Source organism: Oryx dammah, unplaced genomic scaffold (genome assembly GCF_014754425.2).
Source record: "Oryx dammah isolate SB20612 unplaced genomic scaffold, SCBI_Odam_1.1 HiC_scaffold_2, whole genome shotgun sequence".
Taxonomy (NCBI): Eukaryota; Metazoa; Chordata; class Mammalia; order Artiodactyla; family Bovidae; genus Oryx; species Oryx dammah.
The window spans coordinates 154,420,301-154,445,812 of record NW_024070186.1 but is presented as its reverse complement, the minus strand read 5'-3'; the positions used below and the strand labels follow the sequence as shown (position 1 = coordinate 154,445,812).

Sequence of the window (25,512 nt, the reverse complement as noted above, 5' to 3'; positions counted from 1 at the left end):
ATTGACCATTTTCCTTTCTGAGATAACTTAGTAAATTTTTATCTTCTTCATATTTTCAATTGTATCGGAAGCAAAATTGCTTCTGTTGGAATCTCACCCTCTGATCTATGTGACCTGCAGCAAGTTACTTAACCTAACTGAACCTCAGGTATGTTTATCAGCAAAGTGGGCATAGTAATCCTATCTACCTCATAGAATTTTAAAATTAAAAGTATTTAGAGTAGCATCTGGCAAGAAGTGCTCAAGAGTTTTATAGTATCAACTTGGATTTTTCTTTAAATATGTATTCCTAGTATTTCATAAGTAACTGATTTCAGTTTTTCCTGTTAGCAATTTGCAGTCTACGTAATTAGATGTCTTCTGAAAATTAGGAAATGAATATGACAGATATGACAGATTATTCACTCTTTTGGCTTTCTAGAATTTCTATCCCTGAAGCATCAGTTTAGACAGAAGTAATCAAATGTAGCATGTTAGCATTCTTTTACTACTGAGTGTATGCAGTTGTACTAATTACTTATAAATAAATGCCATTTCAATTCTTACTATGCCTCATAAGGCACATTCTTAATTCCACCTTGTGAGATAGATGCATAGACATTGAATTGCAGACAGTAAGAGCTTAACCAAGGTCACATGCTCACTTGAGCGGAGAGAGAGTTACCCATCCTGCTCAGGATCAGATGCCAGAACTGAGTGAGATGTGTTTACATTTGATTTTTGCCTTCTCCACCAGTTTCCTCTGGGAGGAGGGGCTGCTGCATCCCATGGGCTTAGCTGCCCTTTGGTACATGGGATCTTCATTCCCCAACCAGGAATGGAACGCACATCCCCTGCATTGGAAGGCAGATTCTTAACCACTGGACCACCAGGGAAGTCCCTTTGCCAGCATATTGCATTTTTAAAGAAAGATTTATTTACTTATTTGTATTTTTGGCTGCACTGGATCTTTTTTGCTTTGCTTTTGCTTTCTCTAGTTGCAGAGAGCATGGTCTACTCTTTGCTATAGTGCATGGGCCTTTCATCGTGGTGGCTTCTCTAGTTTTAGAACTGGGGCTCTAGGGCGAGGGGGCCCAGAAGTGCTCCCAGGCTCTAGAACGCTAGTTCAGTAGTTGTGACACACATGCAAGTAATGTTTCAAGGCATGTGGGATCTTCCCATACCAGGGATCGAACCTGTGTCCCCTGCGTTGGCAGGTAGGTTCTTAACCGCTACACCACCAGGGAAGCCGTGCACCAACTTCTTAAATGGGGATCAGCAGACTATAGCTCTTGGTGCCAATCCTTCCTACTACCTGTTTTTGTACAGCTCACTAAATAAGAATAGTTTTTATGTTGTTAAATGGTTAGGGAGAAAAAAGGAAAAGTGATGTTTCTGTGACAGTTATGCAAAATTCAAATTGCTATGTCTATAAATAAAGTTTTATTGAAACATAGCCACACTTAATTCTTTATAAACCTCTTACAGCTTCTTGTTGCTTAGAGCAGAAATAGGCAAACTATGACCTACAGCCCATGCCTGTTTTGTGTAAGTTTTTGCTGAGCATAGCCAGGCCACATTTGTCTCTTGTCCAAGACTGCTCTTTGTGCTACAATGGCAGAGTTCAGTAATTGCAACAGAGACTATATGGCCATCAGAATTTATTTACTTATTTGGCTGCATCGGGTCTTCTTTGTGGCACACAGGCTTCTCTCTAGCTGTGGCGCTCAAGCTGCAGCACAGTAGTATATTGTGCACACTTAGGTCCCTGGCCAGGGATAAAACCCATGTCGCCTGCGTTGGAAGATGGATTCTTAACCACTGGGACAACATTAAGACTCATTTTTAATTGGGGTTTGATGATTATTAAATCGTCTAAAAGTAAAGCCCTAGAAAGGGTGATTGTTCGTAGTTTTTGTTGTTTTTTTTTTTTTTTTAATCGAGCTCTCTAGGCCATTCATGGGGTCGCAAAGAGTCGGACACGACTGCCTTATTTCTAAAGTACCACGCTAATCCTTAAGAGTACAGTCATATTTCTTAAATTATGAATCCCAGTTTAAAACGGTCAACTGTGGTTTTCTTTCTGCAGCTTTCACCTTCCTGCTGAATTCCTGCTTTGCAGATAGTGCAATGGCAGCCCGAGTACTTGTCATTGGCAGTGGAGGACGGGAACACACGCTGGCCTGGAAACTTGCACAGTCTACTCATGTCAAACAAGTGTTGGTTACCCCAGGAAATGCAGGCACTGCCTGCTCTGAGAAGATTTCAAATACTGGTAATCACTTTTTTTAAGTAAAAGTGAACAGTTGTAAATGATAAACTGTCAACCACATCTGTTCTTTGTAATAATCGCTGTTCAGATTTGAATGCTTTGCTTAACCCAAAAATGTGTGTGGTAATTTGAATAGTTGCCATATGTTATAAATTTAAGGTATCCTGTTGTTCAGAGTATAGTACTTCCTTACCTTAAATTAGTTTAAACCTTTACTAATAAGAAAGTCAAAATGAAGTACCTAATACAGATTCAAGGTGTTTGGGTATATATTTTGGGGAATGAAAAATTGAGCAGTGCTATTAAATGTAAGTTGTGCTAATTCTTATTCCATAATAGATCTCAGCCTTTATCTCTTCCACCGGTAAATATAAGAAGGTGGTCAGTTCTTAATTAAGTCGCTCAGTCTTGTCCGACTCTTTGCGACCTCGTGGATTGTAGCCCACCAGGCTCCTCTGTCCGTGGGATTCTCCAGGCAAGAATACTGGAGTGGGTTGCCATTTCCTTCTCCAGGGGATCTTCCCCACCCAGGGATCAAACCCAGGTCTCCCACATTGCAGGCAGATGCTTTAACCTCTAAGCCACCAGGGAAGCTTGATCAGTACTTTTGCTGCATTAAACTCTCCAATAACTTCTCATAGTAGTTAGCATAAAACTCAAACTCCTTACTGTTGCTTATAAAACCTGTTGTGATCTGGCCTCTCTGCCTTTCCAGCCTGATCTTTTGTATTCTTTTTCTTTTCATGGTGCTCTATCCATGTAGTCCTGGCAGTTTCCCAAACAGAGCTCCCTTGCACTTTGTTCTCACCCCCAGCATGACTGGCTCATCATTCAGGTCTCAACTTACGTTACCTCCTCAAAGAGGACTTTCCTAAAGTAAACTGTTACCTGTGTCTTTTACTTTGCTCTTGTCTGTCTCTTATCTTCACTTCCCTCCTAGAACAGAAGCGCTAAAATGTAAACTGCATGAGGGCAAGGAACTCGCCTGTCTGGTTCTGCGCTGTGTGTACTGTGCCTAGTACCCTGCATAGCATATAGTATCTACAGGGAGAGCATAGGTCCAGCGAGCCGCAAACTGGGAGAAGATGATTGTGTACACGGGACCACAGATAAGAGATAAATGAGAAAGTATCTGCTTCCCTGGGATCTTAGCTCTGGGAGTGAGGGGTTGTGTTTTGTTTTTCTTTTTTTTAAGTATTGGCACATTTTATCCAGCTGTAATTGCTGTTACACGGACCAGCCCATGAAAATCTCCCAAGATTGTTATGAGACTTCCATCACTTTTATCAACAGGTTAGGTGTGTCATCTTCCTTTGCTGTGCTGAGGTAGTTGGCTCTGCTTGGCCCAATTGTGTTTGCACCTACTAACCCAGAGTTCATGGTACTCCATCCTTACCCATTCAGGCAGTTTCTGTACACTGAGAACTCTACCTTTTCTGCACTTACTCCCTCTACATCACAAACACCACATATGTGCAGAGTAATTCGAAACTTCAGCCAGATTAGGAATGGTGGCCCAGATACAATGAAGTGGAAGAGTGCCTATAAAACAGACTCATGCTCAGTATATGGTTGATCCCACTACTACTTAGAACTTCGTTGAGAAAGAAGATTTACCTTGTTGGTAGGTTGAGAAAGTGAGGAAGGTCATAAAATCACCATTCTATTCTTAGCTTAAACATCTTTGCACAAAGAGCCCCTGCCTGGCTTAGTCAGGAATAGCCTCCCAATTTACTTCACATCAGATTTGCCTAACTTTATTAGTTTGCTTGGATAGTCATAACCCAGTATTCTCATAGTGAAATATAAGCATCCTAAGTGTAGGGACCTTGTTTGTGTATATGTCTTAACTCAGTGACTAGGACGGTTATCTAGCTCATAGTAATTTTTAGTAAATCTTGAATGAAAGACATTTAAAAGGCCAGTTGGTAAGTATTTTCTCTGATACACTGTTTTGTTTATAATCAACACTAGTGACAGGAATGCTACAGTCAGGAGAGTACAGCTCTTGGGAAACTTACTCAGTTCTCTGTCACTGTAGTAATAACAGAGAACTCAGCTTTCTCGGTTAGCCTGATGTACTCTGCTCTGAATTTCTCATGGTGAAACTCTCCTGCACCACTAAAAGAAAATCAACAATTGATAGGCATACCAGAGTATAGTACTTAGACTTCAGGAAGACACTTACTTATTATACCTTAAACAAAGTATGTTTAAACAAGATAGGTTTGTTTCTTTTCTCTTTTCACAGACATCTCAATCAGTGATCATACTGCCCTTGTGCAGTTCTGCAAAGATGAGAAAATTGAATTTGTAGTTGTTGGACCAGAGGCACCTCTAGCTGCTGGTAAAGTTCATTTCTGTTTATTGTTACGATTTATACTGTGCCAATAGGAGCTTGGAGATCATCTAATCTCATACATTTTACAGATGAGCTTTCCTAATAACAACATTACCTTGGAAAAAGTTTTCACTCTCTTGAAATTTATAAATTCTAGGATTTTTTTTCTCCCAAGCATTACTATTGTGGATAATACAAATAATAATATGAGTAAATTTGAATGAGAGATCAAATTTGCAGGCATGAGAAATATTTTTTTATTCTGCTCTATCCATATATTTGAATATCACATAAGGTTTTGTTGTACTTGAATCATGGGCAAGTAGCATTTTGTGGTATCCTGTAGAAAACATGAAAAATGTTCATGCTTCCTACTCCCTCCCATCTGCCTTATCTCAGTGTGGATTTAGTCTACTCTGAATTCTTTAGAATGAAAAGGCCCTGCACAGACCTGACTAAGGCTGCTTATCTCCATCACTAGGAATTGTTGGGAACCTGAGCTCTGAGGGAGTTCGGTGCTTTGGCCCCACAGCAGAAGCAGCTCAGTTAGAGTCCAGCAAGAGATTTGCCAAAGAGTTTATGGACCGACATGGAATCTCAACAGCAAGATGGAGAGCGTTCACTAAACCTGAAAAAGCCTGTGACTTCATTATGAGGTAGATAGAAGACAGCCTGTGAAGGGCAGTTGTCTTGTTATCTTGTTATGATATTGGAATGTAAGAGTCATTGTTATGAGTTTATAGTAAGGTAATTCTAGGGGAAAACTCATAGAATATAGATTGCCTTTTTCCAACATCAAAATAAAATGACATTCACTCTTGTGGCCTTGCAGAAGGATAAGCTTTTTAACAATTCTGCTGAATAGTTTATAGAGGGAAAGGATACATTTGGTTCTGTAGTCATGCCCTGTTAGCCAAATTGACATAGTGGCATCTTACAACATTGGAGAAGGCAGTGGCAACCCACTCCAGTACTCTTGCCTGAAAACTCCCATGTAGGCTGCAGTCCATGGGGTCACTAGGAGTCGGACACGACTGAGTGACTTCGCTTTCAATTTTCACTTTCATGCATTGGAGAAGGAAATGGCAACCCACTCCAGTGTTCTTGCCTGGAGAATCCCAGGGATGAGGGAGACTGGTGGGCTGCCATCTGTGGGGTCGCACAGAGTCAGACACGACTGAAGCGACTTAGCACCAGCAGCATCTTACAACATAAAGGGTATGGATTTTTTTTTCATAAATAATTAGCTAGAGAGAAGAATCGTCACTTGGCCTTCTGCAATACTGTTCAATCCTAAATCTTGAAATTAAACATCCTGTTCTTTATTCTGTGGAAAACATTGATCAATGAATGAATGTTGGAAAATACATGCCTTTGCCTTTTTTTTGTTGTTGACACATCTAAGCTACTTAGTATGTTTTCGTGTTCAGTTGCTCAGTCATGTCCAATTCTTTCTGCCCCATGAACTGCAGCACGCCAGGCCTCCCTGTCCATCATCAACTCCCAGAGTTTACTCAAACTCATGTTCGTTGAGTTGGTGCTGCCATCCAACCATCTCATCTTCATGTTGACCCCTTCTCCCGCCTTCATTTTCCCAGCATCAGGATCTTTTCAAATGAGTCAGTTCTTTGCATCAGGTAGCCAAAGTATTGGAGTTTCAGCTTCAACATCAGTTCTTCCAGTGAATATTCAGGACTCATTTCCCTTAGGATGGACTGGTTGGATTTCCTTGCAGTCCAAGGGACTCTCAAGAGTCTTCTCCAACACCACGGTTCAAAAGCATCAATTCTTCGGGGCTCAGCTTTCTTTGCAGTCCAACTCTCACATCCATGACCACTGGAAAAACCATAGCTTTGACTAGATGGACCTTTGTTGGCAAAGTAATGTCTCTGTTTTTTAATATGCTGTCTAGGTTGATCAAAACTTTTCTTCCAAGGAGCCAGTGTCTTTTAATTTCATGGCTGCAGTCACCATCTGCAGTGATTTTAGAGCCCAAGAAAATAAAGTCTATCCCTGTTTCCAATGTTTACCATCTATTTGCTATGAAGTGATGGGACCAAATGCCATGATCTTATTTTTCTGAATGCTGAGTTTTAAGCCAACTTTTTCACTTTCCTCTTTCACTTTCATCAAGAGGCGCTTTAGTTCTTCTTCGCTTTCTACCATAAGGGTGGTATCATCTCCTTATCTGAGGTTATTGATATTTCTTCCAGCAATCTTGATTCCACCTTGTGCTTCATCCAGACCAGTGTTTCTCATGATGTACTCTGCATATAAGTTAAATAAGCAGGGTGACAATATACAGCCTTGACGTACTCTTCCTGATTTTTTGTTCCATATACAGTTCTAATTGTTGCTTCGTGATCTGCACAGAAGTTTCTCGAGAGGCAGGTCAGGTGGTCTGGTATTCCCATCACTTTCAGAGTTTTCCACAGTTTGTTGTAATTTACACAGTCAAAGGCTTTGGCATAGTCAATAAAGCAGACATTTTTCTGGAACTCTCTTTTTCAGTGATCCAGCAAATGTTGGCAATTTGATCTCTAGTTCCTCTGCCTTTTCTAAATCCAGCTTGAACATCTAGAAGTTCACAGTTCACCTACTGTTGAAGCCTGGCTTGGAGAATTTTGAGCATTACCTTGCTAGCATGTGAGATGAGTGCAATTGTGTGGTAGTTTGAGCACTCTTTGGCATTGCCTGTCTTTGGGATTTGGATGGAAACTGACCTTTTCCAGTTCTGTGGCCACTGCGGAATTTTCCAAATTTGCTAGCATATTGAGTGTAGCGCTATCACAGCATCATCTTTCAAGATTTGGAATAGCTCAACTGGAATTTCATCACCTCTACTAGTTTTGTTTATAATGATGCTTTCTAAGACCGACATGACTTTGCATTCCAGGATGTCTGGCTCTAGGTGAGTGATCACACCATCATGATTATCTGGGTCGTGAAGATCTTTTTTGTATAGTTCTTTTGCGTATTCTTGCCACCTCTTCTTACTGTCTTCTGCTTCTGTTAGGTCCATACCATTTCTGTCCTTTATTGTACCCATCTTTACATGAAATGCTCCCTCGGTATCTCTTAATTTTCTTGAAGAGATCTCTAGTCTTTCCCATTCTATTGTTTTCCTCTATTTCTTTGCATTGATCAGTAAGGAAGGCTTATGTCTCCTTGCTGTTCTTTGGAACTCTGCATTCAAATGGGTATATCTTTCCTTTTCTCCTTTGCCTTTAGCTTCTCTTTTCAGGCCTCCTCAGACAACCATTTTGCCTTTTTGCATTTCTTTTTCTTGGGGATGGTCTTGATCCTTGCCTCCTGTACAATGTCATGAACCTCCGATCCATAGTTTTCATTTTGCTGTTGCTGCTGCTGCTGAGTCGCTTCAGTCGTGTCCGACTCTGTGCAACCCCATAGATGGAAGCCCACCAGGCTCCCCCGTCCCTGGGATTCTCCAGGCAAGAACACTGGAGTGGGTTGCCATTTCCTTCTCCAATGCATGAAAGTGAAAAGTGAAAGGGAAGTCGCTCAGTCGTGTCTGACTCTTAGCGACCCCATGGACTGCAGCCTACCAGGCTCCTCCATCCATGGGATTTTCCAGGCAAGAGTACTGGAATGGGGTGCCATTGCCTTCTCCAAGTTTTCATTTTTAGTTATTCTTACTTATTCTTTATTCTACATTGAAGTTTATTGTTTTCTATTAGCCAGATTTCTTGGACATAACAATTTAGTTACTTTGGGTAAGTCTCCTGGATCTCCAGGTCTACTCAACTGAAAAAACTACCAACAACAGTTTTTTATGTGTACTTGGAGAAATTATGTGTCTGCTTATATTGGTCCATGATTCACTATTGTATCTTAAAGATCATTCCTTATCCATGCTATACTGCTGCTATTTCTTATCCCAAAGATTTGTTGATACGCTGTCAGGGTAGGTGAGAAAAGCAAAATTGTATGTACCATATGATCACAGGCAACTACAGAGGAATACAGAAGAAAAGAATCCTGGCAGGAAATACATCAAAATTGTGGTAGCTTTTTTTTTTTTTCTTTCTGCTTTTTAGTTGTAGCTATAGCATATCATCACAAAATCTGCAAGTGTTTTAAATTTTTGAATTATAAGGATTTACTGAATACTGAAACTTCTTCTGTCTTCACAGTGCAGACTTCCCCGCTTTGGTTGTGAAGGCCAGTGGTCTTGCAGCTGGGAAAGGGGTAGTTATTGCCAAGAGCAAAGAGGAGGCATGTGAAGCTGTCAGAGAGATTATGCAGGTAAGTTGATCCTTTTGAAAAATGTTCATAATTTTCTAGTCACACTGGATAACTACTCCCAATTTTGCAAATACTTAAAAATTCTTATCTTCAAGATGAGGAAAATGCATAGTAGTTACTGTTTATAATACCATGTATTATAACCCATCTCTGTAAAAACAAGTATCTGTTTTTGGTGTCTCAAGTCTAAGAAAAGTGAAACAATGTTAATATATATTGCTCTTTATTTTAATGTATTTTGCTTTTTTTTTTTTTTTTAAGAAAAAAAATATTATTTTTGGCTGCACTGGGTTTTCACGGCCACACACAGGCTTTGACGGCAGACAGGCTGACAGGTGGCCACTCCTCGCCATGGGGCCCCGGCCTCTCGCTGCGGTGGCCTCTCCTGCTGCAGAGCACAGACTCCAGGCGCGTGGGCCTCAGCAGGTGCAGCACACAGGCTCAGTAGTTACGCACGTGGGGCTTAGCTACTCTGCATCACGCAGAACTCTCCCAGACTAGGTATTGAACCCTGGACCCCCACACTGGCAAGCGGATTCCCAATCACTGGACCACCAGCGAAGCCCCTAATGCTTTCCTTTTATGATCCATCTTGGTTGTTTTGGGTTTCTGCATCTTTTGGATATCTGCTTTCACAGACACTACGGTAAAATTACTATAACCAAACATAATTGTAATCAGAAATAAGAGTGAAGTAGTGATGATGAAAACATCTGTTTTTCTGTTGCCTTATTGAACCCGGAAAGGAGGCTACCCAGGAGGGTTCTAATGATGTATTCATTTCTTCTGTACCAGTGCTAACTCTACATCGTTGCCACTTTTAAAAATAGACATTCATATGTTCCTATGCGGCTTTCAGAAAGGGAAAGAGAAATTATAAACTAGTGCATTGGTTCATTATACAAATGGTGCAAAATGACAGCAGCCGATTAAATAAGTAATGAAAGCTTATAATTTATCTTTGTTTTTTATCTCCAACAAGGGTAAAGCTTTCGGAGAAGCAGGAGAAACAGTTGTCATTGAAGAACTTCTTGAAGGAGAAGAGGTGTCTGTACGTATATCCATCTTTTTGAACTTGTATAGAGTATACACTGTGTTATCTGATCTGTGATCCCCAAAAAAGACTTGATTTTATCACCCCTAGTGTATCAGTAGGGGAACTGGACTTATATCACACATTATTTAAAGAGGGGGAAGGTTGAACTATTTTACTTTTGGGAGTAGCTTGACCTGCCCCTTGACCAAGCTAGCTCAAAAATTACAGATCCTTGAGAATTGAATATACAAAATCTTTTGATACTTGATCTAGGAAAGTTATTTATGTTTTAAATCATTTTACTTAAACTCTCTAATGGAGTTAAGGTATGTATAGTTCTGCTTATGAAATTTTTTTTTTTTAACTTTTTGGCATTGAAGTTTAAGTGGACTGTTTGTTTTTTCTGCAGTGTCTGTGCTTCACTGATGGACGGACTGTGGCGCCCATGCCCCCAGCACAGGACCATAAGCGATTGCTGGAGGGCGATCAGGGCCCCAACACGGGGGGAATGGGAGCCTACTGTCCAGCCCCTCAGGTAGTCATCATTTGGTCTTTGCAAAGAACTCTTAGGCACTTTTCCTTTTTCCGGTTTGTTTTTGTTTTTTTCCTGTAAATGACATTACTAATCAGCAAATTGGTTTTCCTGATAAATGAAAAATATCTTTTATGGCCTCACTCTAAAACTAACCTTTTCTAAAAGCCTTTATGAAACTAACTTTGTGGATTAAACAGATCCTTCCAGCCCCTCCTTTCTATACCGTTTTTATCCCTTGAGCCAATTATAATCTGGAATTAATTATGCATCTTTGGATATCCAGGGGCCAACAATAAGTGCTTAGTAAGAGTGGTGTGGTGCATCAAAAAGCAAATCAAACTATCATTTGTTCTTCTGTTTCTACTATAATGGATAAAGTATGTTTCCACACAATTCCTAGACAGTTTTAGGAAAAATCTGCATTGACTATATTATAAATAGCACTTAGAAACTCACATTTCCTTTCACTGATGATAGTTAAAATTGTTGGTGCTAATAACCGGAGAAGGCAATGGCACCCCACTCCAGTACTCTTGCCTAGAAAATCCCATGGGTGGAGGAGCCTGGTGGGCTGCAGTCCATGGGGTCGCTAAGAGTCGGACACGACTGAGTGACCTCACTTTGACTTTTCACTTTCATGCATTGGGGAAGGAAATGGCAACCCACTCCAGTGTTCTTGCCTGGAGAATCCCAGGGACGGCGGAGCCTGGTGGGCTGCCGTCTGTGGAGTCGCACAGAGTCGGACACGACTGAAGTGACTTAGCAGTAGTGCTAATAACATGGTGCCTTTTTGATATTTTTCTTTAACTAAAAGATTGAAAAACAAACATGGTTTACTTTAGAATTTCTATGTATTAAAACTACCATTGGGTGAAAGTGATTTTAATATAAGAACTAACTCCAACTCTGATTTCTGTAATTAATTTTATAACCCTTTAGATTTTCAGCTTACAGGCTTACAAGGTATGCACACTATATTGGACGTATACAAAGGAGCCTCAATGTGGGAGAGGACTTTTTTAGTTTAGTACCAATTACATTTAAATATTTCTCTGTATTCCCCAGGTTTCTAAGGATTTGTTGCTAAAAATTAAAAATACCATTCTTCAGAGGACAGTGGATGGCATGCAGGAGGAGGGTATGCCATACACAGGTAAGCACATGGATGTCATTGTGGACATAATTCATGGACGAAGTTTACAGCATTTTCTCTTTTTTTTAAACCATCTTTTTATTGACCATTTTGTAACATTGGTTATGGTCATTCCAGAACCTTGAGTCTGTATTCTAAATTTCATAGTCACAATACAGTGTCTGCATTAAAGTTTCTTTTTCTTTTTTAACGAAGGTGTCCTCTATGCTGGTATAATGCTGACCAAGAACGGCCCCAAAGTTCTGGAATTTAATTGCCGTTTCGGTGATCCAGAGTGCCAAGTGAGTAAGAAAGATGAGTGCTATTTTAATCTTAGGATTTTTCAGCTTTGAAATAATTTCCTTTGAGAAATATAGTGCAAATTCTGGTATTTCAGTGAATAAAATGTCCCAGGAGAATTGAAATTTCTCTCAGTTGTCAGATTGATTGTGTTTTTTCCAGGTGATCCTCCCACTTCTTAAAAGTGATCTTTATGAAGTGGTTCAGTCTACCTTAGATGGCTTGCTCTGCACATCTCTGCCTGTTTGGCTGGACAACTGTGCTGCCGTAACTGTGGTCATGGCAAGTAAAGGTTATCCAGGAGACTACACCAAAGGTGTAGAGATAACAGGTGAACATCAGAGAATGCAAGGTTGGGAGACAATGTGAACAGTACCACAGTAGGCCTTTCTCCCATGGAAAGCTCCCTGTAAGGGTGTGAGGCCATCAGTAACTTTTCAGGGGTTCTTAACATAACTCTGTTGCTTGTTGCTTGGATATGGGTGTCCAGATAGCTAAAACTGCTGTATTTAGGAACTGCTATCCATTTCCCTTTCTGCACAATGAAGACTTAAGTGGGCCTAGCCAAGTTTACGGAGAATCACCCAGGCCCACCTTTCTCGTCCATCCTCTGAGAGCCAGTAAGATAATAGGAATATATAAGTCAGAGGAACATAAGTATAAACTACATAGGTTCAGTTCAGTTCAGTCACTCAGTGTTGTCCAACTCTTTGCGACCCTTTAACCGCAGCACGCCAGACCTCCCTGTCCATCACCAACTCGCAGAGTTTACCCAAATTCATGTCCATTGAGTCAGTGATGCCATCCAACCATCTCATCCTCTGTCATCCCCTTCTCCTCCTGCCTTCAATCTTTTCCAGCATCAGGGTCTTTTCCAATGAGTCAGCTCTTTGCATGAGGTGGCCAAAGTATTGGAGTTTCAGCTTCAGCATCAGTCTTTCCAATGAACATTCAGGACTGATTTCCATTAGGATGGACTGGTTGGATTTCCTTGCAGTCCGAGGGACTCTCAATAGTCTTCTCCAACACCATAGTTCAAAAACATCAATTGTTCAGTGCTCAGCTTTCTTTATAGTTCAACTCTCACATCCATACGTGACTACTAGAAAAACCATAGCCTTGACTAGATGGACCTTTGTTGGCAAATTGTCTCTGCTTTTTAATATGCTGTATCAAGGATGTTGTAAATTTGAAATGTAGATTTCATGGTGTGATCTCTGATCACAGATTAACCCCTCCTCCAGTTTGCAGTATACCCCATAGTCACTTTGATGGCAGAATTAAAGCAGTTTCAGAACTATAGCCTTCTCTTCTGTTTCTCTTTATAGGAGGTGAGGCATCTATCAATAGTTAAATGATTGTAACCAATTTATATATAACTCAGTGTTTTACAATGGTAAATAAGTTCCAGACATCCTATTTACTGTCTTACCCAGACAGGAAGTCCATTGCTCTGTAAATACCACACATGGTAACTGGGCAGTTAGGAATTGATTGCCTTTTAAAACAAAGAAAGGGAAGGGATAGAATCAAGATCTTTGTATCAGTGAAATCTCCTTAAAGTTTTAGTGACAAGTGTAATAGTTTCTGATGTCCCAATATTGGATGTTACTGATACCACCAGGTCAGGAAGCAATGGTTACAACTGGACATGGAACAACAGACTGGTTCCAACTAGGAAAAGGAGTACGTCAAGGCTGTATGTTGTCTCCCTGCTTATTTAACTTCTGTGCAGAGTACATCATGAGAAACGCTGGGCTGGAAGAAGCACAAGCTGGAATCCAGATTGCCGGGAGAAATATCAATAACCTCAGATATGCAGATGACACCACCCTTATGGCAGAAAGTGAAGAGGAACTAAAGAGCCTCTTGATGAAACTGAAAAAGGAGAGTGAAAAAGTTGACTTAAAACTCAGCATTCAGAAAACTAAGATCGTGGCATCTGGTTCCATCACTTCATGGCAAATAGATGGGGAAACAGTGGAAACAGTGTCAGACTTTAGTTTTGGGGGCTCCAAAATCACTGCAGATGGTGATTGCAGCCATGAAATTAAAAGATGCGTACTCCTTAGAAGAAAAGTTATGACCAACCTAGATAGCATATTAAAAAGCAAAGACATTACTTTGCCAATAAAGGTCCGTCTAGTCAAGGCTTACAGATGTGACAATTGGACGGTGAAGAAAGCTGAACGCTGAAGAATTGATGCTTTTGAACTGTGGTGTTGGAGAAGACTTTTGAGAGTTCCTTGGACTGCAAGGAGACCCAACCAGTCCATCCTAAAGGAGATCAGTCCTGGGTATTTATTGGAAGGACTGATGCTAAAGCTGAAACTCCAGTACTTTGGAGTTGTGCAAAGAGTTGACTCATTGGAAAAGACCCTAATACTCGGAAGGATTGGGGGCAGGAGGAGAAGGGGACAGCAGAGGATGAGATGGCTGGATGGCATCACCAACTCAATGGACATGGGTTTGGGTAAACTCCGGGAGTTGGTGATAGACAGGGAGGCCTGGCATGCTGTGGTTCATGGGGTGACAGAGTGGGACACGACTGAGCGACTGAACTGAATTGATACCACCAGATATTTGGCTGTCTATGACTAAATGCCCCTATCTTACAGAAACACCAAGAGAAGACACAATATTATAAACCACTGTACTTCAATTTAAAAAAAAAATTTAACATTACCAAATACAGTGCTAAAATAGAAAAGGAAAAGGACAAACTAAGGATATAAAAAAAATTTTTAATTAAGAGGTTATCTTTGTATGAATTGTCCACTGCATAATTTAGAAAATATAGTTTAATAATATTTTAAAAGGAAAAGCAGCCTTATCTAGTTGGCTGTGGTAAAACAAAAAAATTCTTTTCAGTAAAAAGTGATCAGGATTTATTCATTGATGTTTAAGTTTTTTACTTTTCAAGAGAAAATAACTGCACTTCTAGTACCAAACTTTTCAGAGCTTGCCTTTTTTCCCCCCTTCATTGAAATAATCATTCTTACATGAGATCTATGATAATACAAAGCTTTAGTGTATACATTTGTCACCCTAGAGCAGAACAGGCTTTTCTTAGGAGGAAGGGTCAATTTATTGTTACATCACATAATTCCTTTCTGTTAGGATTCTTGTGAAGATTCATTTAAGTGAAATAAACATTATATTTTTAAAAAACCCTCTTGAAATGAATAAGCCACAGTGTATAATATTATTATTGTAATTGATGTATCAAATATGCTCTCTCTTACAGGGTTTCCTGAGGCTCGGGCTTTAGGACTGGAGGTGTTCCAAGCAGGCACTGCCCTAAAAGATGGCAAGGTGGTGACTAACGGGGGTAGGGTCCTCACTGTCACGGCCATCAGGGAAAATCTCATCTCAGCCCTTGAAGAAGCCAGGAAAGGACTTGCCGCTATAAAGTTTGAGGGAGCTGTTTATAGGAAAGACATCGGCTTTCGAGCCATAGCTTTCCTCCAGCAGACCAGGTAAACTTGTGACCCAGGTGATCACAGCACAGCTTTAGAACTGGCAGAGATGGTGATGTAGAAAACTCCACCAAACCTGAACTTAGGCATTCTGTATTTTGAACTGTGAAACTGGTCCAGTTTTTATTTGTATTTAGTTTGAATCAAAAGTATTAGTTATATTCAAATGAAATGGAAAAAACTTCATGGTAGCTCATATTTGAAATGTGCTGTTAAAAGATTTTTTTCACATTCTATATTTTAGATGTATGCAATAAGCTGTCAATTATTCATCAAGAAAAATAGGGGAAGGGATTTTTATTCCTTGAGTTATCATATATTTACATATTACTGTTAAATATATATCTATCCTGATTTTGTCAAAAGAATTTGAGATGTAAATACTGGTTATCTTAACTTTACAGCTTTGATTATACTATAAATTTTACCATTTCATTTGGTCACTGCATTTATATTACTGAAATGTATTTTATAACTTCACTTATTGTCATATACAGCTATTCCTTTGTAAAATATCAATGAACTATTAACTGCAGATGTGGGTGTCTTGATCTTATCACAGTATGTTCATTGAGTTCATGTATGAGAAATACTTGTTTTAGGACAAAATGAGAGGACTATGCTAAATTTTTATTTTTTTAACTTTTAAAATGAGTAGATTCTGGGCCTTCCCTGGTGGTCCAGTGGTTGAGACTTCACCTTCCAGTGCAGGAGGGTGTACAGGGTTGATCCCTGATCAGGAAGCTAAGACCCCACATGTCTTGTGGCCAAAAAACAAAACCATAAAACAGAAGCAGCACTGTAACAAATTCAATAATGACTTAAAAAATAGTCCACATTTAAAAAAGAAGTCAGATCCTGTTGAAGTTCCTAATCCATAGGACTTCACTTCCTCTCCTACTGTGGCTGTGGCCCTAGACTGCCACCTTGTTCGTAGTTAGCTGCCAAAAGTCTCAGATCTGTTTGTTGCCTGGCATCTTGTTTCTAATAAAACTGGAGGTATCTCTTCCTATATCCCTGAACCCCACTAGGCCAGTGTTGTTTTTATAAGGCTTGACCACCAAAGTCACAGTGCCTTTCAACATGAGTGGGCTTCCCTGATGGCTCAGTGGGTGAAAAAGCTGCCTGCAATGCAGGAGACATGGAAGACACTTTCAATCCCTGGGTCAGGAAGATCCTCTGGAGAAGAAAGTGGCAACCCACTCTAGTGTTTTTGCCTGGAGAATTCCATGGACAGAGGAGCCTGGTGGGCTACGGTCCATGGTGTTGCAATGAGTCAGACAGGACTGAGCAAATGAGCACTAAATGGAATGCTCCAGCTTGTTGGCACTGTTATAAAGATGGAAAATGATACATTGAATATTATTACCTGGTTTCGGTGGGGTTTTGGTATGGGGGGGGGTGGGGTTTTTTTTTGAGTTTTCAAAATCATTTCTTACAGTCTTATAAGAAAACTGATACAGTTCTCTGTTACTGCAGTAAGAGCTCAGTTTCATTATTAAGTGATTTCTTTCTACAGTTCTTATCATCCTAATTTTCACTTTTTGGACACAGTTTTGGTACTCTTTCCTTCCCATACCAAAATTGAACAGAGAAAGGTTGTGGCCAAATGTTAATATATTTACCTGCCTCTGACAGGTACTTCTGGAAGAAATAGTTAAGTTAGAGAAGTAGTTCCAAATAGTGATTATCAACTGAGGAGGTTGTTTAAACACATTTCAGTTCCTAGGACCTGCCCTAGAGCAGCCAAATATAAAATCTCTGGATGGGGCCAAGCACATTAGGGGATCTGAAAAATGCCTAGTGAATATCTTTTGCTTTAAATAATATTCTAAGGTTAAAATAATTTTTCCCTGGTGATGTCTTATTTTTTGAACTTTTTAGGGGCCTGACTTACAAGGAATCTGGGGTAGACATTGCAGCTGGTAATATGCTGGTCCAGAAAATTAAACCTTTAGCGAAGGCCACCTCCAGACCAGGTAAGTCAGATCCTGTCCTTTGCTAGTTCATCAACCATGACAAACATTGTGTATTGATTTGGGGCTTTGTAGTTAACTGAAGAACATGTTCCAGACTAATGCCAAGCTGCTGTAAGTCTTGTCTTCTTTAAGCCAGACTCAGTTATCTGCTTTCTTATCTATAATAGTAGGGAAAGCATTTCTTATCCATGATCTTAAACTCAAAAGGATATGTCTGCCCCTTCAATATCTGCTTTCTTGATCAATCCTTTGCTGTTGAAATGCAGGAAGAAATAAATTTTCTCTCCAACAGGCTGTGATGTTGATCTTGGAGGTTTTGCTGGTCTTTTTGATTTGAAAGCAGCTGGTTTCACTGATCCTCTTCTGGCCTGTGGAACAGATGGCGTTGGGACGAAACTGAAGGTAATCAGACACTTATGTGAGTAAAGGCCTTCTATGAAAAATATGAATTTACTATGTATCAAATATCTTTCTCCTCTTGACATATATGCACTAAAGAGAACCATACCAAATATTGTTTTGCTACAATGGCTACATGTTTCTAGTAATGCGGTGTCTTTGAGAGTATATCTGGGACAAAAGAGAATAACTTTGGACCAAGTAGCTTATCAAAATTTAGTGTTCTTTTGTCTTTAGGTGTTCACAGCACTAGCCAAAAGTCATTATTTGTTAGCCTTCTCTGATAATTGACAAAATACAGTTTGGAACTTACTCTCTAATGTGGATGTTTATACCCTTCGGTAGATTGCCCAGCAGTGCGGTAAACATGACACCATTGGTCAGGATTTGGTTGCGATGTGTGTAAATGACATTCTGGCACAAGGAGCAGAGCCTCTCTTTTTCCTTGATTACTTTTCCTGTGGAAAACTTGACCTCCATACGACTGAAGCTGTTATCGCTGGGATCGCCCAAGCTTGTAGAAAAGCTGGATGTGCTCTCCTCGGTATGTGCTTCCATTTTAATCACGCACCCTTGCTGCGTTTCAGCCCTGCGTATAAGCCTGATTGGTGGCCAGTATAGCCAGCAAGACAAACTGTGCCACACAATGAGGCAAACAAAATACAGACAGTACCAGCTAAGGAAAACTTAAACCTCGGTGTCCCCAAACCCTCCCCTCGAGGGTCAGACTCACACTTTACCATCACCCAAGGCTTGTCTTCCCCCCTGATCCTTGGCCTCTGTTTGACTCCCATGCCTCTCAGTGGCCTCCCAGACAGACAGAGTAGGAGCTTGTTTCCTCCTTACGGCCCTGCAGCAGAGGCAGGTCAGTTCCTGGCATTCTGACTCTTTAAGCCTTAATTTCCCACAGAAATTACACTAAGGATAAAATGTACCCAAGGTTTATAGAACTATTGCTGGAGTACATACGTGAGGGTTTTAACAAGATAAATTTGTAGGTTGACCAGAGAACAAACCTACCTTTTTTACATCCCCATTTCTGTGGACAAGCCTATCCCAAAAGCCAAAATTGCCTTTCAACCATCTTTTAGAACTGTTCCTGATTTAAATCTGCCCGCCTAGACCCTGTCTTTATATGATATGGTGGTAATATGAACTTGTATTTATTAGGCCAGGGCATTTAGAGTTAGGCAGGAGAAGGAAATGGCAACCCACTCCAGTATTCTTGCCTGGAGAATCCCAGGGACGGGGGAGCCTGGTGGGCTGCCACCTATGGGGTTGCACAGAGTCGGACATGACTGAAGTGACTTAGCAGTAGCAGCAGCAGCCCTGATTAAATCACTCTTCTAAGCCTGTACCATTATTGGAACATGGGTTGATTGTAAAGATCAAATATAGGTGAAAGCATTTCTGAAACTAAACTGCTAGAGAAATGGCCTTACGTCCAACTGAGCATTCATTCTGTAAAAATAATGATGTTTGGAGGCGATATTCACCCTTTGTGGAAATTAGTGCTGTTTACCCTGAAATCATGCTTGGTTGAGAGTTCTGTTAGATGGCCCTTAGAGAACATTTTACTGAATGTTTGCAGAATACAGCTTGTGTTTAATTGTCCATATGAAGAGTAGCTGGTGTCAGTCACTACTTCCTAGACAGGTGTATAAACATTCAATGATTTCTTTGTTCCTGTTTTCTCTTTCTGCCAGGAGGTGAAACGGCAGAGATGCCTGACATGTACCCTCCTGGAGAGTATGATCTAGCTGGTTTTGCTGTTGGCGCCATGGAGCGGGATCAGAAACTTCCTCACCTGGAAAGAATCACGGAAGGGGACGCTGTTATTGGAATCGCCTCATCTGGTCTTCACAGCAACGGATTCAGCCTTGTGAGGAAAATTGTAGCAAAATCTTCCCTCCAGTACTCTTCTCCAGCACCTGTTGGTTGTGGTGACCAGACCTTAGGTACACATACTCACGTTTAAATTCTCCTACTTGGAAATGTCTGAGCAGCCAGTCACTAGGGTTAGGCTGCTTTCATTAAAGTTAGAATGAAACAAATTATTAATACTTAGGCTGTGGTTTGGCTGCTTAGATGTTATAGAACAGGTGTATCTGGCAGGGTCACAGTCCTCTGTTTCAGAATTATTTTTTATGTATGCTTTGGTTTCATTTCATAGACTTAAGTTTTTATCTTATCTTCCCAATATACAGGTGACTTACTTCTAACCCCAACCAGAATCTACAGCCACTTGCTGTTACCTGTCCTGCGTTCAGGACGTGTTAAGGCTGTTGCGCATATTACTGGTGGAGGATTACTGGAAAACATCCCCAGAGTCCTCCCTCAGAAACTGGGGGTGAATTTAGGTAAGATCACTAAAAAGAAATTTTGCTCAGAAAACTATTAGGAGAAAAAATACGTTATGGAAGGAAACTCTTTGGGTAGTTTAAATACACATAGGATTATACCCAGAAATTATCCATCATTTGGACTTCTTGTGGAAAAAATAGGGCTGACCCTTTACCATATCTTTTCGCGTTATTGGCCATGTTTATAATGCATAGGTGAGGTGAAGTTGCTCAGTCGTGTCTGACTCTTTGCGACCCCGTGGACTGTAGCCTGCCACGCTCCTCCATCCATGGGATTTTCCAGGCAAGAGTACTGGAATGAGTTGCCATTTTCTTCTCCAGGGGATCTTCCCCACCCAGGTCTCCTGCATTGTAGGCAGATGCTTTACCGTCTGAGCCACAAGGGAAGTCCTACATATAAGGCATACAGCCCTGTAATTATATCACATGAAATTTTCTAAGCAGATTCTCTAGGGGGTTGGTAAGCTTAAGCTCTGTCAAGATAGAATCAGGAACTTGCTGGGAGGGAAAGGGAAGTGGTAGTTATTAAATAGTCCATGTGTGGGATAGAGAGGACCCAAACCAAGGCATTGGGAAGAGAGAAGAATCATTGTGTGCTTAGCATGAAAAAAGTCCCAGGTTTCTGGTTTAGTGGGTACATAGGTGGGAACATGCATAGGACAGGAGAAGAGTAGATTTGAATAGAGAATGAGAATACAGTGCTTCAAGTCTTTGACATGTTCATTGCAATATTTCTGTGAGAAGTTAAAAACAGTCTGAATCAGGGAGTAAACCATGTGGAAGTATCAGCTCCAGGCAAGGTTTTCAACGTGACACTGGTTAGCAGTGTCAAAAAGCAACTTGAGAGGGTAGATTCCACCCCCTAGATTATTGGCACAAGGGATGATAGCAGAGATACAGAGACAGTAAGTGAAGATTGCTGTTTCAGGAAACTTATTGGTTGGGAATTCCCTGGTGATCCAGTGGTTATGAGTCAGCACTTCACTGTGGTGGCCTTATTTCAGTCCCTGGTCCAGGAACTAAGATCCTGCAAGCCATGCAATGGGGCCAAAAAAAAACCGAACAAAAACAGTTTTTAAACAGACCTAAGTCTAGCTTGTTTGTTGTTTTTGTTTTATTTTTTGGCCCCACTGTGCCGTTTGCAAGATCTTAGTTCCTTAACAGGAAGTGAACCTGGCACTTCCTAACCACTGGACTGACAGGGGGTTCCCTAAATTTTAAAATAAATGCAGAGGGGCAGAGTATTGCTCTTAAACTTGCTATATAGCTTAAGTTTTCTACAGTAGTAGCTATATTTCCTCTAAGTCTGTATATAAGCCACTAGTTTTGTATCAAACTTAGGGTGCGTTTTGGTCATTGCTAAGACCCAACTAGACATTCTCAGAAGGGTACTATGCCAGCCTTTACTGGAATTCAGCCCCATTAGAGCATCTGTTTCATAAGGATCTAGGTAGTTAATGCAGCACAAAACTAATTGAGCAAAAATTTGCTCAATTGTGAATATTGGCCAAGTGTGACACAAAAGTATTCTTAATGCCTTAGTACAGATGGATCCCCAGAAAGCTTCTGAAAGGCCAGTTAGTAGTTTCTCCTTATATAAAATAGCCATCCTGGTTTTAATTTCCATAGCTTTGTAAATGTGCGTGCTTTCATACTTTGGGTCAACAGTAGGTTAAGGAACAACTCTTGCCTGTTTTCAGATGCCCAGACCTGGAGGGTCCCCGGGATCTTCTCATGGTTACAGCAGGAAGGCCACCTCTCTGAAGAGGAGATGGCCAGAACATTTAACTGTGGCATTGGGGCTGCCCTCGTGGTATCAGAGGACCTGGTGAAGCAGACTCTGCAGGATATTGAGCAGCACCAGGAAGAAGCCTGGGTGATTGGCAGAGTGGTTGCGTGTCCCGAAGGTAACCTGTTCCTTCAGTGGCTCTTAGATCTATAACCTTCAGTATAACTCTGCCCTGCCTTACGAGCTCTGCCCACCCATTGCTATGGCAACTATCTTTACACAGCTGTCACATGGAAACATCCCAGCCAGTAATACCACTCTTCATTTCTGCCTCAGGGTCTGACCCCTGTGTGTAGCAGTCATACGCACAACCACACCCTGCAGGAAGCAGCCCTTGATCAGTAGGGTGAGAGGTAATGAGTCAGCACCCACTTGAGAAACAGAAGGTGGGAGCAGTTCTAGGCACAGTCTGTCTACATGGCTCCTCTGAGGGTCCCAGTGGGACCAAGCCCAGGTTGCCCACAGTGGTGACCAGCTGAATAAAACACTCAGTATAAGAGTCTTCCCCATCATCATTCCCTGTCACTTCCCAAAGTAATCTCTCACGCGAGGACTTAAGTCAGGCTCTGCTTTGTGACACAGTTCAATTCGAGGAGCAGTGAGCAAGCACCCTGACAAGCACTGTATTACCCGGAACTCTGTTAGAAGCACTAGAAATTGGCAGAATGGCAGAAAACCCACTCAGATTCTCTAACAGAGATGTCAAGACTCGTTAATTTTGCCTTTCATTCCTTTACTGTGTAGGTTTCATTTTCAGGCAGGCTCTCCAAATACCCGTAAGATGTCTTGAGCCCACATCCTTCAACTCACATTGCACTGGGAGAGGCCCTCTCTTCCTCACCATCCTATATCAAACCTTTGAATGGTCTTGCTTGGTCACATGCCTACCCTTGAAGCTGAGAGGTCACAGCACTAGTATGGTTGGAAGATCTACAGGAAATGGGAGAGAACACTGGCAGGCACTAACATATCCACTTCAGCTACAGCGCTGTAGCTTTTAGTTGAAGTGGGCAGTGTCCGCCTTCAGGAAGTTTCTATGAGTGAGTAATGATAAGTAAAACAAACTTACTGTTTGTTTTAATCCTGCATATCTTATTTTCAGAATAAAATAACAGTGTTCTAAAGTGTTTTTAAAACACTTCTCTTTCCATATTAGTGTTAATTCACAGTTGTTCTTGACTTACTGGGTATGTTTGCACCAAAGGTTCTCCTCGTGTGAAAGTTGAGCATCTGATTGAAACCATGCAAATAAATGGATCAGAACTGGAGAATGGAGCCCTGAGAAATCATTACTCTGTTCAACGGAAAAAGGCAAGAGTAGCTGTCTTAATATCTGGGACAGGTGAGACATGGCTCCCTCTTTACTACAGAGCTATAGACATGTGCTTCCTTTTCTCCCAGTCTTCCCCCTAAAACCTCCAACTGTAAGAACAGTGTTAGTAGAGTGGGGCTGAGTATTAAGGAATGTTAGCTATTCTGCATCCTCAGTCCTTCCACTTTTCTCAGGCATCTTAGATAGCTTCTAAAGGAAAATTAGAGGGTGTTGGGAACATGGTTGAAGAGAGAGAAGCTTTTCTAGACAGAATGCAAATTACAGCTTTTCGATTGTAGCTTTATAGTTGAAAAGTCTTAAGACAGTTGAGGTTTTTTTTAATTGTCAACGGTAATTTAGTACAAAATTTTCATTTGCCTCTGTGGGCAGAGAGGTAAAGTAATAAGAGCGTTGTTTTCTCTCATGTGGATGGATACAGCACAATTTTTGGCTTATGGGCTTGAACCCAGGCCTTTGGCAGTAAGTGGACAGAGTCCTGACCGCTGGACCACCCAGCAGTTCCCGCCACTGTTTTAAGTGACTTTGCTATGAACATTCTTGTAAATATACAATAGGTTCATAAGTACATATCACGTTCTTTCTTTAAATTACATTCTCAGAAATATAAATGCTTTACAAGTCTATTTTAAGGTTTCAGTATACTTTAGACCCAAGTTGACGGTAAAGCAAAGAAATGATTGTAAGAGGTCAGTCGTAGTGGTTTATTCTTCTTGAAAGTGTTTGGGTTTTGTTGTTTAATTAAGCAGCTTGTTCCTCCTCCTTCAGTTTTAACATGTGTTAAACTGTTTCTACTGCTATGCTAATTCATATTTTGTGCTTATGTTTTCATGAGATACTAATCTATTATTCCAAGAGGAAGGAAATGTAAAAGCCTCACATATTTTGCTAATCTTTTCCAAGACATCTTTATTCAAAAATCTTGACCATTCCCTATTTAAAATATATAAACCTTTTAAAGAAGTATGCCTTCACCTCTGTTTTTCTGCCTTTTTTTAGGATCGAACCTCCAAGCTCTCATAGACAGCACTAGGGAGCCAAGTAGCTTGGCACACATTGTCGTTGTGATCTCCAACAAAGCTGCAGTGGCTGGCTTAGATAAAGCAGAAAAAGCCGGGATTCCCACCAGAGTACGTTACTTTGAAAAGTACCTTAACAGAGTATTCAAGCTCATAATCTGCCCCTAAGTGTTCTTAAGACATCTGGATTTGGGGTGGCTACTAGGCTTACCTTTCCATTCCGGTTCATTCCTTCATTCTTGATATCACATGTGTCTTCAGATGGTCAATGTGGTCTATTTATAGGTTGGATTTTAAATAATTTTTGGTTAATTTGTTGGAGACAGATGGTACTTACCTGTTTCTCTTCTAGGTAATTAACCATAAATTATATAAAAATCGTGCAGCATTTGACAGTGCAGTTGACGAAGTCCTTGAAGAGTTCTCCACAGACATAGTCTGTCTTGCAGGATTCATGAGAATTTTGTCTGGCCCCTTCGTCAGAAAATGGAATGGTAAGCAAAAAACTGTTTGATACCACATTGAGAAATCAACTGAAAATGACTCTAGGGTGGTTAATTTACCAAACCATTCCAGTCATGAGAGATCTACTATGACATTTTATTTTGACACACATAATAATTGAATTTCCTTTGCCTTTAGCCCAGAGAATGACCCAGTAATGACTTATTATCCTTCTTCATCAGTTTTCTTTGGTGTGCTATAATTACGTTTTCTAAGATAGCTTAGGTTGCTTTCTCATTAATACAAATATAATATTCCATCTTCTGGATAAATACTGGGAGGAGACTTTTTTCCTTGTTTAGAAGTGTGAACCATTGCCAGAAAATGGCAAAGAAGGCATTATTGTCAGATTGCACAGGATCCACTGTTAATGTCAAGAGCCGTATAAGCCAGAGTAGACCCCTTCCCCTCCAGCTTTGAATCACTGCCGGCACCTGTTCAGAGTCCCTCATTGTGTCTTCATATGTGCAAGGCAGAAACCTGCTGCTCCCAGGGCCTCCTGGGATGAGAACGTGTATTTCACTTTTCCTTATTTCTGTCTTTGACAATGAAAACACCCAATCTCGAGAAAGCTTGCTCCTGTTGACTCCTGATTCTAGACAGAAAAGTGTACCTTCCCGATTCTGACCACAGCTTAATTAATTTCCAGGGAAAATGCTCAATATCCACCCATCCTTGCTCCCTTCGTTTAAGGGCTCAAATGCCCATGAACAAGTCCTGGACGCTGGGGTCACAATCACTGGGTGCACCGTGCACTTTGTAGCTGTGAGTATGGCTCGTGATTAGTAT

At 40.8% G+C, this 25,512-nt stretch overlaps 1 protein-coding gene across 4 annotated transcripts in view; it reads left to right on the top strand.

Moving 5' to 3' along the window:
* GART (phosphoribosylglycinamide formyltransferase, phosphoribosylglycinamide synthetase, phosphoribosylaminoimidazole synthetase) overlaps positions 1-25,512 on the top strand; it is a 28,528-nt gene that overhangs the window by 1,149 nt on the left and 1,867 nt on the right. For 2 of the 4 annotated variants that reach the window (XM_040228448.1, XM_040228439.1), the window contains exons 2-21: positions 2,069-2,254; positions 4,503-4,598; positions 5,074-5,248; positions 8,747-8,858; positions 9,841-9,909; positions 10,304-10,429; positions 11,495-11,582; positions 11,778-11,863; positions 12,024-12,192; positions 15,109-15,340; positions 17,225-17,319; positions 17,612-17,721; positions 18,064-18,262; positions 19,425-19,676; positions 19,926-20,078; positions 21,782-21,988; positions 23,075-23,212; positions 24,200-24,330; positions 24,572-24,713; positions 25,373-25,488. In XM_040228448.1, the coding sequence (XP_040084382.1) occupies positions 2,110-2,254; positions 4,503-4,598; positions 5,074-5,248; positions 8,747-8,858; positions 9,841-9,909; positions 10,304-10,429; positions 11,495-11,582; positions 11,778-11,863; positions 12,024-12,192; positions 15,109-15,340; positions 17,225-17,319; positions 17,612-17,721; positions 18,064-18,262; positions 19,425-19,676; positions 19,926-20,078; positions 21,782-21,988; positions 23,075-23,212; positions 24,200-24,330; positions 24,572-24,713; positions 25,373-25,488 (2,841 nt within the window). In that variant the 5' untranslated portion in view covers positions 2,069-2,109. Of the gene's footprint in view, positions 1-2,068; positions 2,255-4,502; positions 4,599-5,073; positions 5,249-8,746; positions 8,859-9,840; positions 9,910-10,303; positions 10,430-11,494; positions 11,583-11,777; positions 11,864-12,023; positions 12,193-15,108; positions 15,345-17,224; positions 17,320-17,611; positions 17,722-18,063; positions 18,263-19,424; positions 19,677-19,925; positions 20,079-21,781; positions 21,989-23,074; positions 23,213-24,199; positions 24,331-24,571; positions 24,714-25,372; positions 25,489-25,512 lie in introns of those variants that run through there. The other 2 variants (XM_040228459.1, XM_040228467.1) reach the window with 2 other exon arrangements.